We start from the raw sequence: 23908 nt of genomic DNA, 5'->3' as shown, positions 1-23908 counted from the left end.
TTCAAAAAAGAATACTTTTTTATTCTTTCAAATAAAAAATATTACATTAAAGCTATATTTTATTTTAGGGCTCTAAAAAAATAACTGGTAATACCGCATACCTGCTGATACACAATAACTCGCAAAATAGTTACAGGTTTATATTATATCATAACACATTATTGCTTTTATTTTTTTTTACATTTTATATCTTGACTTGTATACATATATTTATATAGACATTCATTTTAATAACTAACATTTGGATTTGTATTACAATACACGCAGGGTCTGGGTTACTAAGGGGCCAAGAAAGAATAGAGATAATGGTGGACAGGTAGTCCCTAGGTAAATCAATAACAATTGATATTAATCCAGTTAATAGTCTATTCTTTATACTAAATCTCATAGATACGTATATCTATCTACAGGGTGGCTGGAAAGTCTCTTTACAGTACCTAATAAGAATAATATTGCAACATACTTATCGACAGATGATCAACGAGTGGCTACTGCCGCAATTGAGATCTCAGGGAACTGTTGACAGTGTTTATTTTCAACAAGATGGTGCTCCACCCCATTTTACTTTCACTGTCCGTAAACGCCTGAGTAAAATCTTCCCGGACCGATAGAGTCGATGAGGTACTCCAAACTGCCCGGTACCAATGCCTTGGCCTCCAAGAAGTCCAGATTTGACAGCGCTGGACAAAACACTGAGCGGTTTCATTGAAGATTAGGTTAGAAAACGAAGATATATTTCGAATGAACACTTGAGAAACGGAGTTCGCCAAGCTTTTCGTCAGTGGCTCCTGACATGCTGAGACGGATCAACATACGAACATATTATCAAGTTGTGTTGCGACAATGGAGGTATGCATACCGATGTTTTAGATAAATAAATAATAAATCTCACAAAACAAAATTGAGTTATGTATCACTATGTAATCACAAAACTCTGTAGTATAACAAAAACAATTACTGTGTAGAGCCACCCCGTATGAAATTTACCATAAAATTTTGTATTAACATTTATTTGTTAAAAATATTGTAACAGCGCTGGATTCAAAGAACCTCCAGATAGATATGATGAAAATTTTGTAAAAAATCTTTAATAATAACAAAGTTAGAATGCCTTACAACTAGGAAACTTACTAATAAATGAACACTTCATATCTGCTGACAGAGCCATGGAGAAGTTTTAAGGTATTCTACCTTCGTCATTAATTAAAATAGTTTAATAGTTTCCATTGAAACCACAATAACATAATTATTTAATCGAAGATAAATGTATAGAATTATTGATTTATTAGCTATCAACTGTATCCACTATCACCTCTAATCTTTTGCATAGTTTCTTTAACTACAGTAATCTCTATATCATTGCAAATATATACCTGTTCTTAGACAAACACACCTTTTCATCTGTTTATTAACAACCTATGTAACATCCAAAATGGTATTGCTTTTATTGTTATATACATTTAAGAAGTAGGCAACATTGGATAAAACGCATTTTAAAAACTAAAGAATAATCGTCCCTTTAAAAACACTTCCTAAAAAATTTGATTTGAAACGCTTAATTTAGAAAAACTGATAAGTTCCATAAACTCAAGAAAGGGCCTAGCCGGGTAAGATGGTGAAAAGTGCCCCCAACCCAATTTAAATTCCATATAGGCCACTTTTTAGCACATATAGAGGAACTCACTTTCTGAAATTTTTAGCCCCCTAGGTGGTCACGTGACCCCCCTAGAGCCTAATTAGGCTTTTTATGTTTTTATTTTTTCTCTCAGCCGCATCAAGAGCTAGCCAAAAACTTTATTTAAAAAAGTTGTAAGTTTCACAAAAATCTAGATAAAAAAATTTTTTTTATATTTTTGGCGGGAAATTCGAATTTTTAGAACAATTTTAAACTTTTAAATACCTCTGAAAAAAAACTAAGACACTCGTTTTTACGAAAAATAATTATAATGTGTATTTTTGAACAATCTTTCACCCTTAATTTTTCAGATTTTTAAAATTGGTGAAACGTACCTTTAAAAATAAAAAACCGCATTTTTCGGTTTTTTTTTTCGTTTTTTGATACAATTTTATACATATTTTTCAAAAAATTTAACACCGTCACTAGAATAGGTAAAAAACTGAAAAATAATTGGGGTTTGAGGTTTAATAAAAATTTTGTGTAACGATATCCATTTTCAAGATACAGGGCGTTGAAGAAAACAAAATTTTACATATTTTTTACGATTTTGCCGAAACTACTGGCAACATTGTAACAAAACTTGGCGGGTTTTAAGAGGTAGTTATTGTGCATGTTTTGACATACAACTAAGGATTTGATATTCATCATTGGCGCGCATAGGGGTAATGGTCTGAACTTTTCAAAGAAAAAAAGATAGTACGCCACTGACATATTTCAAATTAACAATCATTTTTGAATTCCTCGTTCAATTTTCAATAAAAAATCTATCTTCTCATTTTTTCATACGACGCGCCGTTTGCAAAACGGCCATATGCAAAAAATAAAATATCTTAACGCTTCCAAAGTATTCGAATTAATTTTGATAATAATGGATGTACGAGTTTATTATGTAGATGTAGAAAGTACTAGAAGTTCGAATACTTTGTAAGGGTTAAGATCTTTTATTTTTTGAATAAAAATGGCGCGTCGGATGAAAAAATAAGAAGATACATTTTTTGTCACAAATTGAACGAGAAATTCAAAAACCATTGTTAATTTGAAATATGTCAATGGCGTACTATCTTTATTCTTTAAAAAGTTCAGACCATTACCACTATGCGCGCCAATGATGAATATCAAATCCTTAATTGTATGTCAAAACATGCACAATAACTACCTCTTAAATCCCGCCAAGTTTTATTGCAATGTTGTCAGTAGTTTCAGCAAAATCGTAAAAAATGTGTAAAATTTTGATTTCTTCAACGCCCTGTATCTTGAAAATCGATGGCGTTACAAAAAATTTTTATTAAGCAAACCCCAATTATTTTTCAGTTTTTACCTATTCTAGTGACAGTGCTACCTTTTTTGAAAAATATGTATAAAATTGTATCAAAAAACGAAAAAAAAACCGAAAAAACGCGGTTTTTTATTTTTAAAGGTACGTTTCACCAATTTTAAAAATCTGAAAAAATTCAGCGTGAAAGACTGTGCAAAAATACACATTATAATTGATTTTCGTAAACTTAGTTTTTTTTTTCAGAGTTATTTAAAAGTTTAAAATTGTTCTAAAAATTCGAATTTCCCGCCAAAAAATAAAAAAAAATTTCATATAGATCTTTTTGAAACTTACAACTTTTTTAAATAAAGTTTTTGGCTAGCTCTTGATGCGGCTGAGATAAAAAATAAAAACATAAAATGCCTAATTAGGCTCTAGGGGGGTCACGTGACCACCTAGGGGGCTAAAAATTTCAGAAAGTGAGTTCCTCTATATGTGCTAAAAAGTGGCCTATATGGAATTTAAATCCAGCTGGGGGCACTTTTCACCATCTTACCCGGCTAGGCCCTTTCCTCCAGAGATAAATTGCTGATGTAATAATGAATTTTTCACATTTTTTAAATAAGAGCAAACCTATCAACAGAACGCAGCCTGTCATTTCAGACCTTATCCACATTTCCCCAAGGCCTTTAATTTCCTACTGTTCGTTCGTATTTTTTCACTTATCTACCTCCGAATAATTTTATTTCACATCATTTTTTTCTCTGAGTGTAGTTTATTTAGTCTATGTTTACATCTGTCAGGATTCAGATTCATATACCGAAATCGCTAGTTAGAAAAAATCATCGCGATTCATTTGTATCTCATATACAGGGTGTAACAAAAATACAGGTCATAAATTAAATCACATATTCTGGGACCAAAAATAGTTCGATTGAACCTAACTTACCTTAGTACAAATATGCACACAAAAAAAGTTACAGCCCTTTGAAGTTACACGATAAAAATCGATTTTTTCTGATATATCGAGAACTATTAGAAATTTTTTAATGAACATGGACACGTGGCATTCTTATGGAAGGAACATTTTAAAAATAAATTATAGTTAAATTTGTGCACCCCATTTCCTTAAACCCCCCCAAACTTCTTTGTACGTTCCAACTAAATTATTGTTGTGGTACCCTTAGTTAAACACAATGTTTTTAAAACTTGTTGCGGCTTCTTTTTTAATATGTTTACATAAAAATTTTAGGGGGGTTATGTGCCTTTAAACCCCCCAAATATTTGTGTACGTTCTAATTAAACTATTATTGCGGTACCATTAGTTAAACAGGATGTTTTAAAAACTTTTTTGCATCTTAGTATTTTTCCGATGAGGCACATTTTATCGAGATGTGGCTTCTTTTCTAATATGGTTCAAAATATACCTCAAACTGTAATTTATATACAAAAATTTCATATTATTACCAGGTCTCTACAATCGTACGCAACAGTATACAAATATGTGGCGGATTTGACAACTATTCAAAATAAATCGATAAGTCCAAAAAGTACTAAGTAGCAAAAAAGTTTTAAAAACATTGTGTTTAACTAATGATACCACAATAATAATTTAATTGGAACATACAAAAAAGTTTGGGGGGTTTAAGGGAACAAAACCCCATAAAATTTTTATGGGGTGCACAAATTTAACTATAATTTATTTTTAAAATGTTCCTGCCATAAGAATGCCATGTGTCCATTTTCACTAAAAAATCTCTAATAGTTTTCGATATATCGGAAAAAATCGATTTTTATCTTGTAACTTCAAAGGGCTGTAACTTTTTTTGTTTGCTCATTTGGACTAAGGTAAGTTAGGTTCAATCGAACTATTTTTAGTCACAGAATATGTGATTTAATTTATGACCTGTATTTTTGTTACACTCTGTATATTATGTACTTCTTTTTTCATATTAGGTCCACTTAGAAATGATATATGTGGCATTCTAAAACAGAAATCCGACGGAGCATGCAGACGCGCGCTTTGCGAAAGAGAAAAGTGTAACAGAAAAAGATAAAATTCAGTTTCCTTTGACGACTTTACTGAAAGATAGTTCATTCGATTACATGAAATCAACCCTAACCCAAGAATATCCGTCACAAAAAAATCATAGCTTGAGAGTATTTGGGGCACTTGCGTCTCTTTAGATATTTAAGGCCATTCCTCCTCAATTACAACGATATCGTACTCTTAGAAGATCTGCATTGACGAGCCAATCTTCTAATTTCCATTCCAAGCTGGTGATTTGCAATTCTCACCAATTTCTCCGACTTCTGTGCAGTAAATGGGCGTGATTTTTCATATTTTGGTAGATTCATCCATGGTACTCCATCATCGCACTCCGTTATTATTATATAAAATATTCTGCGTCAATTGTTTTCATTCTGAAATATTCTACAGGTTTCAGATTTGAGTACCCGCCCACCCAAGTTGAAGATACCCTTTCTTATTTCTAATTTATACTACATCTTAAAGTGAAAACTTAAAGATAAATAAATCTTAACTGACAGTATACAATATACCTAAACAAGCTTTTGTTTCCAAATTCAACTTGATATTATTTTGTTTTCGTTAAAATTAAAGCCAATGAAATTTGTGCCAAACTTTTAGGACATAGTTATATAAATTATAATTATTATAATTCGTATAAAAACTTGTACCAAGCCACTATCTATTTAACATCGATTTTTTAGCGACATGAGTCATGAAGGAGGTAACATTAGACTTCCAGAACTGTTTCTAAAAATTCGCAGGGCTAATGTATCGAAAAAGAACTAAAAAGAAAACCCTAGTAAACAACTTTGGAACATATTTCGTCTATTTTTGATTGTCAACATGTTTAACGTGCATATAGAGCAACACGTATATAGCTCTTCCATTGTATCTTTGCACATGCATGAAATTGGTCACGAATATTTATACTGTATCTCTTTTTTGCTCACACAAACTAGTATCGCTAAATTAAGCCGCTTGTCCATAGAAACCACAATAAGTTAAACAAGTATAAATAATACGGCATATCTTTGATACCTTGTTTACTATGAATTTTGACGTTTATCATTTTCAGTGAAAGTGACATTAGCACATTTGTTGTGTTTATTGGAATTTATAACTAATGATAGTACATATCGACGTACGTTTCACTTAATGTTTTGATTTAACTTGTTTGCAAATGAACCATGACGTTTGTGCAAAGATATAATGGAACAACTATATAAAATAATTGTTTCGATTAAAAAAATCCTTGTATATCAACGGCAGGCATGAAAGCTGCATATTCGTAAGCTAAAAAATATTGTGATAGAAATTCGTTTATTGTTTCGGGACACAGTGAAAAATTGTCTATACGATTAATTTAAATTAAATAATATATTACCAGACCCCGTAAAAATACGCGGAACGTATCTTAAGGAAGCACATTAATTTATACATGACTGTTAATGTCAATACATATGAATTTTTAGTACAATCGCTTACGTCATTCAAGATATCTGACGTCAGAGCGTTTCCAAAACCTTAGAATAAGACTTTTCATCATGGCCCTGTTCCTCGTAGTGAGAAGTTATGACATCATTACTTGTCAGAGCAAGATTCTTTGTTCTTGTTGACTGTACAAATAATATTTAATTATTTATTCTAATAATTAATGATTTCAAACTGTTTTCATTACTTGCCGAAATATATTAAATTAACAACAATATTACAGTGTATAATCAATAAAATAGATCATTTAATATTTTAAGGCTAAAAATGACAAATGCATTTACTGGAGGGGTGGCAACCGCAGACAGTGAAAACTAGTGCTATGTTCCTATTCGCGGAGTGCAATTACTTGGAAGGGATACGCGCAACGATCGTGCGCGAACAGCGGAGAAATATTGCAACTTTCTTAAATAATTCATGTCAATCATGCCCCGCGCACTCTAATAAAAAACATGTAATCGTATTTATTTTCCTTCCATTTTGTCAGAGGCGCTGATGTCGGCATTGTGATTGGTGGAACATGACTTTTGACAAATCCTGCGCCATCTGTGAATCTGTGTTCAGTGTTCGTGTTCGTTCGTTCGTTGTCGTTCAGTTATTTTATATGGTCGGTTATGTGATGTGTTTGTGTCACCATAAAAAGCTGATATTCAGTCGTGTTTTTTGATATTTTTGTTATTTTGTAATCGAGTACCTTTTTAAAGGTAAGTTTTTCTAATTGTAAGGTAGAGATTTTCTGATTGTAGGTACTGTTTATCCAACAGTTTTAAAATACACACTTTATTTCGCGTTTTGTTGTTAGGTCTAATGGCTCCGTTCAGCAGTTATGTGCAGACGGTGGAAAAATTCAACAAGTAAACATTTATTTAATCCAAATTAAATACTCATATTTCTATGTAAAATGTCACATTATTGTATAAATAAATAAGTAAGAAACAAAAGTTGTTTGTGTTTTAGCTTTACTGTCCACTTGAATAAAATATTAAATATTGGAAGTACCGTATGGAGGCTATGTACCTAGCATGGAGGCTAGATTATGGCACCCTTCCTATCCAATCAACAACAAGAACGTTTAAAATTTCACACCCATCATGTCAAAGCTACAGACCACTTATGTGGAGGCCAGATTTGTAGTATCCTTCCAATTAACCAGGTGCTGAAATACGTGACATATTTTTTGAAGGGTAAGATCACATTCTACCCAATCACACAACACTTTTTTCTATGATGTCAATTGAAATTGTCAAATTGACGTACATTTCATAACTACTGTCATTGAAGGACAAAAATTATATATTGCTCCACAATATTGATATGATATGCAATTATTATATAAAGGTAAATTTAATTAATTGTACTTTGCTTGCAGTACTGCATTTTAATAACTAATTTTATTTAATACATACAATTGTTTACGTTTTAATAACATAACCTAAATCTTATTTTTTCTTATTATTTTTTTCTGGACTATGGCATTGACAATTATCCAGTAACCAGGACCATATGATTGGCCAATATAATTAAAAGTGTGAATAAAAGTGTAGAGCGTAGAAACCAGGTGTCGCTTTTCCGAACTTGCACGGTCTCAATATTACTCCCCAGGGGAATATGCTTGCCTCGTACAAATCATGCCGAGCAGCAGAGTGCAGACGAACTGTCTGAGAAGGACCCATTCAACAAGGTGTATACGTTTATAGGCCAGCATAGCACCACTGTGGCACCACCTTACATGTACACTTCCTCTGTGGCTACCAAGGTCAAGACTAGACTGAGCGTGAAGAGCTCAGAGTGATAACAGTAATGAATAGATGGATGAATATGGAAGGAACTCAATAGACTTCGTGCTGGGGTGACAAGATTCAAAGCCAACCGAATAAAATGGAGCTTCCCCTGTGAGTCGGTCCTATTCGACTCTGGAGAAGAGTAAACTATAGTACACCATCTGGTCTGTGCTTTATGCCCAGCCACATGCTCAATGTAGCACCTGGTTTGCGATGTACCAAATCCGCTTGACGTCGCTAATGTTTGACTAATAAGTGTGTAGCAGTCCTATTTGTATTTTTGTCTGCCTAATACCAAGTAACCGCTAACGATATACAAATTTAATAGATAGAATCGTACAATAAGGAGAAACATGTGGTATCAGAGTCAATAGAAAGAAAACAAAAACAATAAGTATTTTTCAAACAACCCCCTCCCCCGTGTCAATAAATAAATCGATTAATCAGCATTTCATTGAACAGGTGGAAAAATTTAGATACCTTGACTATCAATCAATAATACAATAGATCCAGAATATGAGATAAAAAGCAGGGTACAACAGACCACACACCAGAAACGTTTCCCTAAGAATGCGACCGTTCTTTATTGCAAATGATCTTAAACTTACTCTCAGACACCACATGTGAAATGTTATGTTAGTATCATCCTGCTATGTGTATGGAAGCATGGACATGGACGTTGAAACTTTTAGTACAATATGAAGACTAAAAAGCTATGAGATGTGAGTATTTCGACGCATGTTAAAGACTAAAGAATAGTAAAAAATCGAAAAATAGCTTTTCTAGGACACGTTCTGAGGCACGAGAGATGTAAGTTTCTATAGCTGATAATGGAGGGAAAAAATTAGGAGCAGACCAGGCTCTGGTACATGATAGGTGACGTGGCTAAGAAACGGCAAAGAATGGACTGACTTAGAATTAAATTTTTACCAACACCAAGCTCGCCAACATTCGTTAGAAAATGGTACCTGAAGAAGAAGAAGCATTTTGATATTAGTGGCTTAACTATAGAAAATTATAATAATCTCTTGTACTAATTACATTTCTTCTATCTTAAGTCGGACGTAGGTTCCCATAGAATGAATTTTAGCAATTAACGTATTGTTAAAACTTTCTGTTTTAAACAATACGTTTCTGAATATAACGTACGTAGATTCTAAGATTTTTTGTGTATTCCCGTCTTCAGAAAATCCCTGTTGATCTGCAAGTGGCACTCGATATAAATATTTCAGATTTTCTCTTAAGATTATGATAGTGCCGTGAAACCTCTGACTTGGGGAGGCGTCCTAAATCGAGGCTATCAATATCTTAAGCTTTCTAAAAAAGAAGGAAGAACTGCAGTAACCACTTGGATTTTATCCAAAAAATACCAAGCATAGGGCAGCAAAAATATCTGGGATACAAGGTGGCTTTAATTGATCATATAAGCTGCTAGTGTTGGACTCCAGATAATACTTTTTATGAAACACTAGCAACACGTTTTGTTATTTTAACCTTTATAAATGTGCTTCCCAATAAGATACATTTCGCAAAAAATGACTAGAACAAAAAGATATATTTAAAAACTTTGTAATGTAACGTGATAATGTACAAATTTTAATATAAAATTTCTAGGTAACTAGCCTGAAAAGATTACTAGTAAATAGGTAACTAAAAATAATTTATGTAGTAGATGTGATTAAAATGTATCATTTGAACATGAGAAAGGAGTTTTTGACTGGTGGGTACATTAAACACGCGCCTAACGCAGGCTTAAGAAACAAGAACTGCTAGTTCAACTATATTAATAAGGCGGCGTCAGCAAGCTTCACCTTGGCGTCACCGAGATTATAAATTTGCTTTTGTTTTGTATCATAGCGTTACTTTTTATATTTCATTCAATGTAGTAAGAAGTTCCTTGTCAATAAAGTTATTTTTTTAAATATTGTTCTTAGACCTAATAACTTCACTTAAATAAAAGCGATAAATTGATACTGATCGCTCTTAAATTAGTCAAAATAATGTGGTGTTTCATCTTAGGATTACGGTGTGGTAAGGTATGATACATCCAAGATATATAAAACAATAGAACTTTTTAGAACATCGTTGTCCCCTCTATTGTTCAGTTTGTTGTTTATCTAACATTATTCTAGTATATAGAACTATAATTTTCATATTGTCATTACATTACTATCGGCATATCCAGAGGTCGCACTGAAAAGATATATCACACCCCACCACACCACTATAATGCTGAATATTTTTTATTTCAGAATAAATTACAATGAAATATAATTAAAAATATATTTTTTTTGTATTTTACGTTCTGGCATTGATATAACCGTGTTAATATATTCTTATTATAGCTATGTTTATCGACCCAATAATTTTTGCATACCGAGATCTAACAAATTATATTTTTAATGTAAGACTTAGGCTCGTTTGACCTAACATTTCGTAGTCTTGTAGTTTCATAAATTCAGTTTAACATAATCAACTATTTTCAATGGGAAATAAGCCACAATTTTACCAAAAAAATGATTTTATTAACGTTTCGAAGCCCAAATCGGGTTTCGTTGTCAAAATACAAAATACTACTATAATAGTAGTATATAGAGTAGTATACAGTGCTAGTCAAAAGTCCGTACCCCCTCGTATCTTTTGAACGGTTATGCCTATAATAGTGAAATTTGGAGGGAGGAAATAAATGGACGTAAGCTTCTTAACTAGTCACGACAGGTGACGTAATAGTGACAGATGACGTTACAGAGCCACTGTGACCGATAATTTTATATGGGACCTTATGGCAAGTGATACCTCGTTTGAAAGTTATTGAAAATACCTATTCATTAATACTAATTTTGTTTAAGCTAATTTTAGTTTAAGCTAATTTTGATGAATAAATGAAATAAATATAAAATTGTAGTTTCCCATTTAATTAATAAAAATTCAAAATTCCTCCTATGATTACTTGTCAAACAGGTTGACGTTGACGTAAAAACTACTAGAGAATTTCAAGTTTAGAGAACGTCAAGTTTTTTGACAGAAAATTCATAGGCGGACATTTGAATTTTTATTAATTAAATTCGAAACTACAATATTATATTTATTTAATTTATTCACCGAAATCAAAATCAACTTAAACCCAAAAAAATTAGTATGACTGAATAGGTATTTTAAATACCTTTCAAACGAGGTATCACTTGCCATAAAGTCCCATTTAAAATTATCGGAATTAAGAAGCTTACGTCCGTTTATTTTCTCTTTCCAAATTTCACTATTATATTTATAACCGTTCAAAAGATACGAGGGGGGGTACGGACTTTTGATTAGCACTGTATATAGTAGTATATATAGTAGTATGATATAGTAGTATTATATTTGGGCTTCGAAACGTTAATAAAATCATTTTTTTGGTAAAATTGTGGCTTATTTCCCATTGAAAATAGTTGATTATAAAAATGCCACAAGGAAATCGCTTCAGAACAACATTCAGTTTAACAGAATAGTTATCATAGTCTCATATTAAAAATAATGATGCATTTTAATCACACCTGCAGCACAAAGGTTACAGAATATTTGGTAGAACCAAAATATAAATTTTAAGTAGTATAAATGCTGTCATTCAAAAAATACTAAAGTAGCAGGCAATCGATCACATTTTGGCACTTACTTTATACCATAACAAAACGTCTTATTCATTAGGAAACAAGGAAACATGGAACACATTTCGGTCATATTCACAAATGTCATATCTGCCCACCCGTGACTGCGCCACTATCGCTAGTAGAATTTAAAGAGATAAAGAACTGAATATGACCGTTGTGACTATTTGTTCGTTAGATAACCTTTTCCCTCATACAAAAAAACTGTTCCGTATTTCAAATTGTGAGCACAATTAAACAATCTAGGCTACATGTTGAGACGCGATAAGAACCGTCTACTTAAATAGATTATCCAGGAGAAAAAAAGACAGCAGACGAAGGACCAGCAGGAGAAGATACTCGTAGCTCCAAAATCTGCAGAATTTGTTCGGGTTTTTTATTGTTTGAACTATTCAGAACTGCTGTAAGCAAGATCAGAATTGCCATGTTAATAGTCAATGTTCGCAGTGGACAGACCTGGAGAAGAATAAGAGGACAAATACTTAACGAATCTAAATTCCTTATGAAATAACCTTTTCAATGATATGTGACACTCAGTACCATAGGCGTAACCAGGGGGTGGTTTTGGGGGTCATAACCCCCCCATTGGGATGTACTTTGAGCTCTATACGCTTAACACCATAGCCCTCAGAGACCTTCCAGTAGTTGTAACCCCCCCCTTTCAGGTAGTTGTAACCCCCCCCTTAGGATCATCCTGGTTACGCCTATGCTCAGTACTTGTGTGACACACGAGGGGCGAGGTGGGAGGGATTACAGAGGAGGAGATAATAGAAGAATCTCCCCTGTGGAATAAAAATCGACGTGTTTTGAATTTTTTGCACCAAAAAATGTTTAATAATTACAGATATTCGATCTGTTTCGCTTTCGGTTCCGTATCTTGTATACACATATCAGCCTTTATGTCGAGTTTTCTCAGTAGTATATAATATCTGAGGATCTTAAAGCAGTATTTTGTATACAGCATAGATTTTGGTGATTCCCATGCTTTTTCGGACAAGATGAGAAATATTAAGGAAAAGGGCATGGGTTGCAATGTAACCGATTACCTGGTGCATACAAAATTGAGGAACATTTTAAATGCTTGACTAAACATATATTTTGGTCTCAACTTCCCCTGTAAGTAGATTAAATCTATACATATCTAAAAAATTGTCATATTGCATTTAAGCCTCTTAGCGGCAAATATTTGTAAAAAAAACAATAAATAAAATCTTAATCGTCAACAATATTCTAGGTACCTTAACACTACACAACAAATATCTCAAATCCTCAATAATTTTTTATAAATGCAACACTGGTTTTACAATTCAACCACTCCTAGTTAAACAATTTTCAAGAAAATAAAATCAGTTTACATAGAGTAAACAATTATTCCTAATGATTTTCATCATTATTACAGCTTCGAAGTTACTTCCTACAAAGTCTACAATACGATTTAGATACATACGTACATACAACATACGTTTATAATGAAAATCTCAAATAATACCGAAATTTTTAAGATCGCCAACAATCAATTTATATTTACAAAAAAAGGAATACAGTAGGCGGTACTGCAGTCTAGCGCGAAACTTCATACTATGTTGTCTGTCCTTTTAAAATTCAAATACTTAATCAATTGCCTCTTTTACCATTAGGTGTCGAGGATTCCTCCTTTATATGAAACTCTCTTCAAATTTACGCCACTTCTTCCTATCTGCTGCTAAAACTTTTGCTTCTTGGCACGATGTTCCTGTTTTCTTAAGTATTTCGTTTACACTAGTGCTCCAGCTTTTTCTTGGTCTGTCCCTCGTGTTTTTACCCACTGCTTTAGCCTCCCATGTCATTTTCACTTGTCTGTCACCACTCATTCTTATAATGTGTCCAGCCCATTTTAACTTCCTTTCTTCAACTTTTTCGTTGAGCGATTTTACCTGTAGTTCATGTCTTATATCTTCGTTTCTTCTTTTGTCTAATCTTCTTGCTCCCACCACTTTTCTTAAGTATCTCATTTCTGTAGATTGTAATCTTTTTCTTTGTCTGTCATTAAGTACCCAGTTTTCTGCCCCATATATTGTAATTGGCATATATACGGTTTTATATACTGTCAATTTGGTTTTTCTTGATATTTCCTTTTTGTTTAGGAAATTTTTATACAGTGAATAATAAGTTCTCGTTGCCAATTTTATTCTGTTTCCAATTTCATCTTCTTGTGTAACTTTGTTGTTTAACATTATTCCCAAATACTTAAAGAGGTCTACTTGCCCGATTTTTTGCCCTTCGATTTGAATATTTACATTTGCTTCTTTGTTGGCGATTATCATTACTTTAGTTTTCTCCATATTTATTATTAAGTTGTAGTTTTTTAGTTCTTCTGCCCAGATTCTTATATTATCTGCGAGAGCATATTCAGTTCTTCCAACTAAAACAATGTCATCAGCAAATGCACAGGCTTCAATTTTTATTTGTTGCACATTTCTATACCATATAGCGCATTTTTTAGTTTTTTTCTAACACTTTTTAATAACTTCATCCATAACAAAAATAAATAACAATAACAGTCAGCTCAGCACTCCATGTTGTCTAACCCCGTCGTTATTAGAAAATTCTCCTGAGATTAGGTTACTTGTCCTGACCTGGTTTTTTGTATTGATATACAAACTCTTTATTACACTTACAAGTTCTTCATCTACTTCCCTCTTTATCAGGCTTTGTCATATTCCTTATCTATTGACCATGACAAACTATTCTCATTTCAAATACTTAATGTTTTTAAAATGGAATAAAGTAATTTTATTATTTATTTTTTTATATAGATTTTAATAAAACTGAAAAATTTTACATGTATAAAGGACTCTCCTTGTCGCGTAAATGGACTCTTCCAACAATTTACTGTGACTGCGAACCACAAACCAATATTTCGTGTTTCGTGTCGCTAGTTCAGTCACATTCGCCTCAGCATTTTACTATAGAGAAAAAGTAATACAACACTAGTATAGAAACTTCGCTTCAAAAATTTGAAGCAATTTGAACTGAAGTTAGCATGCGCCATAAAAAGTTTCATAGAATTGTAGAAGAAAAGAGACAGTTAACAGTATATTTGGATAACATTCTGTGTGGTAATGATGTTAATTTCATCTGCCAATTCAACCTGCCTTTTTATATCAACTCTTTTTCTAATCACATGATCAAACTATTTTAGAATTTGAAGTGTATAACTTCTAATGTAATTGGTGTAATAATTTATAAAATTATTAAAATATCATCATAATCATCATTCTCTTTGCTTTTTACCCCATGCGGGATCGGCTTTCCTATTTACAATTGTCCATAAGTTTCTATCTTGGATCATGCCAATATCAATTCCCTTTACCGACATGTCCTGCCTAAACGTCTCTCCCCAGGTCGCCTTTGGTCTTCCTCTGCTACTCCTACCAGGAACCCGCAGATCGGCAATTCTTCATATTTGGCGTTTAACCTCTCGACTTAAATATGACCAAACCATCTTAACCTATGCCCTCTCATTTTGGCATCAATTGGTGCCACACCTAGACTTCCTCTAATATATTAATTCTTCATATTATCCGGTTTTGTCGCTCATATTTTTCGCTGCATATTTTTCGAGGTATTCTCAAAAAACCCTCTAAAAAAGTCGATTTTTTAGTCGAAAAACTGTTATCTTCAAGGGCGAATAACTCGAAAAATATTAGTTTTACGAAGAAAATGTAAAAACCATTTTTTTCTTAGAATCACTTTTTCCATCGAATTACATGGAATATTATATTATATTACATAAAAAATTCCCACCCCCAAGGTTTTAGCCTATAATAGCGGTATGATATAGAAAATTATCCTTGGACTATTCCCTATCTTCTGTGAAAATTTCAAGTAAATCCATGCTGGACGAAAAAATTGCGAGCCAAAATGTTTCATTTCCTCAATCGACTATTGGGGCCGACCGACCGGCTCTGTCCCATCATACAGCTGACCGACTATAATAACTTTTATTTATATTTAATTTAGAATATGTATACTGATTTTCAGCCTTGGTAAATGGATTTAATTACCTTCGTAGGAAAGAAACTTTGATACCCTCTCAGTAACCCTGTTCTACGTTTCGCTTGACGGACCGCAGTATGTTTCTCTACACACTCACAGTAATCAACTGTGAAAAATCTAGCTTTAGTAAATGCAAAGAGATTTTTCAGCGCTGCCTCTTGGTCTATGTGGTTTAGTTTCATGTCAACTAATATACTTTTATGTTTGAACAATTTTTTTAGCTTCTTGGGGGGGGGGGCGGAATTTCTCCATTTTCCCACTCCGTCTGTTTGCCACTTTGCCACTGTACTGAGCTTTTGCTCGAAAATGGCGACGACAAAAACTGTCATCAACACACTATTTTAAACAACACAATAGAAATTGACAAGATTACACGCTGCCGTTCAGCAATCGGTAATAAAAAATTAAATATGAATACGACGTAATAATTTTTATGACCTCGATATTATTCCGATTTTCATTATAAAGGTTTCATTATGTTAAAAATTATCTATCTTATATTATATAACATAGTTTCTGCCAATTTACATTCAACGAATTTTATAAATCGGTAACTAAAGGGTAAAACCATGTAATTAACTTAATTTTACGGTGCATTTTAAATAGCACTTAATATTCTAAGTGAGTATTTGTGTCGTTCAAACCCGTAACGAATCGGCTGTTTACATTGTTTCCTTTTTTTAATTCATATTTTTAAATATTCATACTTTGACTCAGTTTAGCGAATTAATAAATAATAAAAAGGATAAATTGGATATTACGATATGAATATGATTTATACTTCATCCACAAGGAAAAAATTGTCCTGTAGCTGGCTCTAAACCATTAATCACAAAAAAACGTTTTCGATCTACATAAATCATCATCAGTGCTGTTACAGGCAAATCACATGCTGAGCCACCAAAAATACATGGGTAAAAACTACATATTTAAATGTTAATAAAATATGTTACAGTTACATAATTATTAAGAAATCCAAGTGATGGATAAAAATCCGTAAGGATATGGCCTTTGACATCCTATGACCACCACAAGCAGTGGCGGCTCGTACCACTTTAAGAAGGTAGTGCCAGAATTCGGACAGCCTCCAAAATTTTTAGTAACGGGTACCTTATGTATCTTATGTATATTTATCTGAGGTGCCAAGAAATTGTTCAAAATTTATCAAAACAGTTCCGTAAATTCATTAACAATAAAAAACTCTCAACGTACAACCATTATTTACTGCTAATATTACTTAGCTTGTATTACGATTTAGTCTCTATTTACAAAATTACAAAAATAATACTATTTCATTATTTACACGCATGCACAAAGTTGTGTCAATACCACTTTTAAAGTTTACGATACATCCTTCTTGGTTTTTTTGGTTTCAAAGTTTTCAATGACTTTATTATTAAAATTATCAATACCATTTACACAATGCTTTTCTGCTGATAACGTACCTAAGTCGTTCTTCTTTCATTGTATTTTTAACTAATGTTTTAATTCGTTTTAACATCGGAAAAGAGCGTTCTGCTTCAGATATTGATATAGGAATGGTAATTAAAATGCTTAAAAGTTTAATAGTTTCTTCCAATGTGCTTTTTAAACCTTCATCGTTTAATAAAACTCATAGCGGAATAGCCCCAGAGGTAGTACTTAATTCGTCTCACTAATACAGTACTTCTAATTCAGTTTTAAACCGAGTTTTGTTTAAAAATTAAAATTGTCTCCATATTTCATTAAAAAATGATGCGGGGAACCGACGCTTGTAAGCAGAAAACTTCTCCGACATAAATAAATTAGAAGCAACTACATGTCAGGAGAAGGTAGACCTTTGAAAGATCTGGAACTTTAAATATTATGAACCTCTTAGGTCGTTGTCTAATTCGGCGCTAAAATTGACCAGTTCCTTAAATATGCCTCTATTTTGTGAATTTTTTACGTCGTGACCTCTCTAAGCTAACTCGAAAGCTCCACAAAACCTTATAAAATTTGTAAAGAAAAACCACCAAAAGAGTTTTTTAAGATACTAATCTGATTCATTGTCAATTAAGAAATTAAACTTAAATAATCAAAATATTATTTATACTACACCCACGATCATGATGCACTAAAAGTTTAATAATAATATTATAAATACAAAAACTTTAACAGAAAATAGACATAACAAAAGCGACAAGCCAGCACTTAAAGAAACTCAAAATAAATAGATACCGTGCCCGGCACCCGATTCTCATTTAAGGTATACTAAATAGTCCAATATAGCTCTTTCTCTGTCACTTATATAGGATGCTCATAAAATCTTTCTCTTTTTAGCCGTGCCAGTACCAATTTTGGCTCAAGATTCTCCAGCCGAATAATCTCCGCTGTAAGTAGCAGCGATTGTACTACGCGCACAGTTACCAGATTTTATATAATTTATGAAGATAAAAAGAAATACACACAAAAAATAACAGGCATTAAAAGATTTTAAAAATAAAAAATATGCTTCTTCATAGTTAGGAAGGTAGTGCCATGCCTCTATGGCACTACCTCACGGGCCGCCACTGCCCACAAGGCACGTGGATTGCTTGTTTGAAAGTATATCTTTACATTAAGGACGGTGAGTAACAACATACTTTCAAACAAGCAACCCACGTGCCTCGTGGGGAGTCATAAGATGCCAAAGACCATACTGACGGACCATACATGCCTTACTGATTTTTATCCATCACTTGGATTTCTTAATAATTATGTAACTGTAACATATTTTGTTAACATTTAAAGGGTTTTTACCCATGTATTCTTGATAGCTCAGCACGTGATTTGCCTGTAACAGCACTGATAATGATCTATGTAGATCGAAAACGTTGTGATATATGTGACCCTTTGAGAGCTTTTTAATAAAAATATGCCTTTTATAAAGGATTTTTTCATTAAATTTTTTTTTATTTATACCTATTCCTCAAAATGTAGTTTAGCTTTCTGAATGCTGTCCATGCTGAACCTACTGTATACATTTCTGGAGTTTGATATACATTTCTAATTTTCCCTTCTTCAATCAAATCTGAACGTTATGAGACCTCGCCTTCAAGGTGAGGCTGCTCCCATTTTATTGTTGCGAGAGCTTGGATTGGGTAGAAGCTTGGCTGGGAGGAATAGAACTACATATTTTTTTGGGGCGCCTGGTGACTATGTGCCTAAGCGGTGGCAAGGAGTTTTTAGGACGTCTTTAGCTCTATTTTTGGAGCTATCTAAGGTGTGTAAAACGTATCTTTTGCTGAAAGAACGGATTCTGTCTATAGTGGAGATATTGGCAAGAGGATGGATTAATATTGATGGATAATATGCATATTTCGTATGAACAAACGCATTAACACAGAAACACACGCCTTGTATTCGATAATTGGTTTAGCTCTTTTTCTTACCCTGTCCTGGCAGGATGTCTTTTACATCGATGTTCCAGTTGAGAGTTCTACTAAAATGGACTCCCAAATAGGACACCGAGGGTCTGAATTCGAGCCTCCCTCCAACGAGCACTGTCTGGTTCCTCGCATCTTCGTATCGAAGGCTGCGAGGATGCCTGACTCCATTTGTTGCACCACCTTACAAATTATTATTTAATTGATTTTGAACTCTATCGAATACACCTGAGGACATGGGTTCAGCATCCCATGAGCGGTATCTGTAAAGAAGGGTGCAGTATCGTCAGCATATAACAGGATAGACTCTGACGTGTTTAGGGGATGAGGGGATGTCACTGTTATAGACTGTGTATAAAATTGGAGCTAAAATTGAGTCCTGGGGGACTCCATTGTTGAGTGAATGGTGTTGAGAAATGGTTGGCGACCCTGACTCGGATTGTCAGAGAAATAGGGATGTATTATTTTTATGAAGGAAGTAGTCAGTCCACAAAGGTGTTTTTTAAATTAAGCCAGCGTGCCAGACTTGATCGTAGGCCTTCTGGATATCTAGAAAAATGCCTATGGCATATCTATGATGTTCATTAGTGAATTGTGATATGAAAGTTGCTGCTTTCTTCAACTAGTACTTTCTTTATGATGTTACAAGGTTATCTACAGAATCGAAGGTTTCATAAGTTCAATAATTTAAAAGTCATACTGTAAATGATTAACTTTCAAAAGAAAGCTGAAGCAGAGACAGGACTCGCATGTATGCCTTTTGGACTTTTGGCACACAATTGCAAGAGGGTTACACAGCACAGTGTAAACATCATTCAAAAGGCATTTCTACATAAAACATTGTACTCCTATTTTATAGTTTCGCTTTACTTGCATCCCAACAGATAGTGATAGGCTGAATATAAAACTTGAAGACAGAAAATCAGGCTACCAATTTGTCTTTAAAGTCTTGAGGATAGCAGTAAGATTTATTGATGAGTTGATTTCTGAAAAAACAATGGAGGCAACGTATTCATCGGAGTTTGAAATTGTTTTTAAAAACAAAACACGACATACATACATGAATAAATTTTAGTGAATTAGTTTGTTGTTTTGTACTGTATACTACTTAAATAATACATAGGAAATTCTGACTCTGTATATAGAATACTGCATAATTAAAATAACTACTATTATTGTTCCATTAATAAATATGGCAAATATTTGACATTTAGATGAACACAGTAAAAGAGTACAATATTTCTGTCTGTTTAAATGATCCGTAATAATACCCAAGATATCGGATATAATATTCGGCAAAATCAAGTAAAAAACCTAAACAAATTAGTTCGCTTTTGTTAATCTGCTTTAACATTTAAATAAATGTCTAAATCAGTAAACGCAAACTAAGTGATAGGCAATATAAATATCATCCAGATTCTAATTTTGATCATTCTGGTGTTTCTAGAAAAAAAATATCACTTACTGTTCTCCCAAGTGATTATTTTCAATTGGTACGTTATAGGTAGGTCCTGCTACCTTTAATTACAACAAGGTACAATATTGTGACAGTGAGACATTAGTCTTCTTACGAGACAGTCAAACATGCTGTATAATATTCATAATACTTTGGCAAATCTTGAATTAAATCATATATACATTGTTAGAAACAATGCATCATCCAACCGTATTCAGCATATTTATCCAAACAATTAATGATGTTAAAAAATATTTGAAATTTTCCACAATGTCCACAAACCTATGAGCTATAATTTTGATGTCTCCTCCTCTTGAAGACTAACGCGAATATGCTCCTAAGCCTCCACCATTTGCTATGTCTATGAGGCTTGTGTTCATTGCTGGGCAATCCTAGCTTTTCCCTTTCCTTTTTCCGTATCTCCCTAACTAAAGTATGAAAAGCATCATCTACATAGGTTCTTAAACAAGCTGATGTTTCGTAAAAGGGACATCCGAACTGTCTGGCCAAAGACTTACCTTCTTCTGTACTAACTTTACGTTGTACGTGAAGGTCAAATTTGTTACCTACCAATACCAACGGCGTGTCTTCGGAAGCTCTCACTTTTTGGATTAATTTCTTATATTCGAGAGCTTCCTGAAAGCTGTGTCGATCGGTTACACTGTAGCAGATTAGAAAACCCTCTCCGCATCGCATGTATTGGTCCCTCATGGCAGTGAACTCCACCTAAAAAGATTTGTTTCCCTTAGAATATGTAACTAAAATGTATGCAAGCAACTAACAAAGAAATATACAGAACTAGCCAAAAGTTCCCTCACCTCGTATCTTTTAAACGGTTATACTTATAATAATAGTGACATTTGGAAGGAGGAAATAAACGAACGGAGGTTTCTCAAATAGTCATAACAGGTGGCGTAGTAGTCACAGATGACATTACAGAGTCACTGTGGGCGATAATTTTAAATGGGACCTTAAAGCAAGTGATATCTCCTTTGAAAGTTATTGAACATACCTATTCAATCATACTAATTTTGTTTGGGTTTATAGTCCTGGATCCCGAGTAAGAAAGGAAAGTTTATTAATAGCAAGCTGAAAATTCGTTAATAGCTTAACGGTGTCTAGTCGGACAAACTTTGATGCATGGGAACAGGGGAAGTTTTAATTGTGGAGCATTATAAACGTGTCGTCCTGACAAGTTTATGATTGTGAAAAATGCAAGTTGTTTTTAAGTTTATTCCATAGCCATCGTTATATAATATATGAAAAAATGTTTCGTCCGACAAAAATGTTGGGCATTTTAACGAGTCCGGCACGTAGAACATGTCACATCACAGGAATTATGTTGGTGATAAATAGCAGCCTGATTTTTGCATAAGAGTTTAATGAAAGGTTAAAAAATCAATTGGTTCTGTTCGACAAAATTAATGGGAAGTTTTCGTAGTCCGATTCTAAACATATAAGATATAGACAAAAATGCTGGTGATAAATAGCAAGCTAATTTTGATTTTTTTATGTACAAATTATATTTTGTAACGGAAAAAGTTATATGTCGGACAAATGGTTTGGAAAAATCGAAGGAAATAAATAAAAAATCATTTTTTCAGAATGACTTAGTCGTATATTGATAAAGCTATTTTAGTTGTATATTATTATTTATATTCACATACTTGCATTTGTATATACATAAATGCACACTCCAAAAACATTGAGGTAGGTATCAATGTATGTATATATTGCAAAAAAATTATTTTTTTGGGTGGAATTTGTTCTAGATATTCTCAAAGTGATAATAAAAAATGTCATAGAACATGTGAAAGCAATATTTTAGGGTTTTCTAATTAGGCGCATCAGAAAGTCTGGAAAATTTCCTATAAAAATAATATATACATTTTTTTCCATAATCAAATCCTTTTTTTTTGGCTTGGACTGTAGTCATTCAGCCAGCCTCAATCAAAAGTAAATGTATTAAAGATATTGCCAATTAGTGAAACATGATTATTATAATAATATTACAATTTTTTACTTCTTATTTACCTACTCATTACAGCTAATGTACATACTATGTTAATAAATATTATAAATATATTATACTACTTAATGTTTATTAAGAACGCATAGTGTATACATTTTACAAATAAAAATATTAATGTTAATATTAAAATAAATGCATTCTTTTTTTTGTATTTTTTTTTTTTAGTTTTTTTTTTTATTTATTTTTTTTAGATTATTTTGTTTTTTTTTTGTCACTACGATAAGATGTCAACCCGGTTCATTCCCTCGGAGGTTTAAATCCTCTTAGTGACTTTTTTCTTTAAATTTTTTTTTATTTTTTTTTTTTATTTTGTTGCTTAATTTTTTTATTATTATTATTTTTTTATTTTGTTAAACATATTTTACAAATACCTAGAACTAATTACAATAATATTTTACTATCCGACAAGAAAGATACCAAACAGTCAAAAAATTTCTTTTTATTCAGTGTAAGAATAAAGAGAATATTTACAGGGAGTGGGATGTTCTGGTCTATAATTCTTTTAATTAGGTGATTGATTGGAAATCTAATTCTACTGATAGTGGATATGTATTTGCGAGGAAGGGTGAAATTCTTATACCACGGTTTTTCCGGAATAATCGGTTGTATCAAACTGTATTGTGTTGTTGATATGTTACAGTACCTTTCCCAATGTGTTTTCCAGCTCTTCATCTGTTCACAAGCAAAAGCATCTAGAATGCAGGGCTGATATTGGGTTACTGTTCCATGGATGAGGGAATTTTTAGCTAATTTGTCTACATGTTCATTATGTGTAAGTCCTGAATGTGCTTTGATCCACATAAGTTATATTTTTGGGGTGTTTTTATTAATTTCAAATAAGATTTTTTTATTAAAAAAATGTATGGATTAGAAGTACTACAAGGTAGTTGAGGTGTTTGAATAGCAGTAAGCACATATAATGAATCAGATAAAATTACTGCAGAATTATAGGACGCTAACTTGAAATAAATTAAAGCCTCAAATACCGCCGTGGCCTCAGCAGTAAAAATGGAGAAATTTGAGGGCAGTTTAAACATTTTTTCTATAGATGTATCTGGAATATAAAAGGTACAACCAGTACCATTTGAACTTTGAATAATCAAATCTTAACACTG

The 23908-nt window shown here is 32.8% G+C and overlaps 1 protein-coding gene across 1 annotated transcript in view; it reads right to left on the bottom strand.

Annotated features, from left to right (window-relative positions):
* LOC126889704 (GTP-binding protein Rit1-like) overlaps window positions 1–23908 on the bottom strand; it is a 67356-nt gene continuing 43448 nt past the window's right edge. Inside the window, exon 4 of the mRNA XM_050658235.1 lies at window positions 1–21487. Coding sequence (XP_050514192.1) covers window positions 21044–21487 — 444 coding nt within the window. The 3' untranslated portion in view covers window positions 1–21043. The remainder of the gene's footprint in view (window positions 21488–23908) is intronic.

The sequence above is a fragment of the Diabrotica virgifera genome, chromosome 8, assembly GCF_917563875.1.
Source record: "Diabrotica virgifera virgifera chromosome 8, PGI_DIABVI_V3a".
Lineage (NCBI taxonomy): Eukaryota > Metazoa > Arthropoda > Insecta > Coleoptera > Chrysomelidae > Diabrotica > Diabrotica virgifera.
This window is presented reverse-complemented; position numbering and strand designations above follow the sequence as displayed.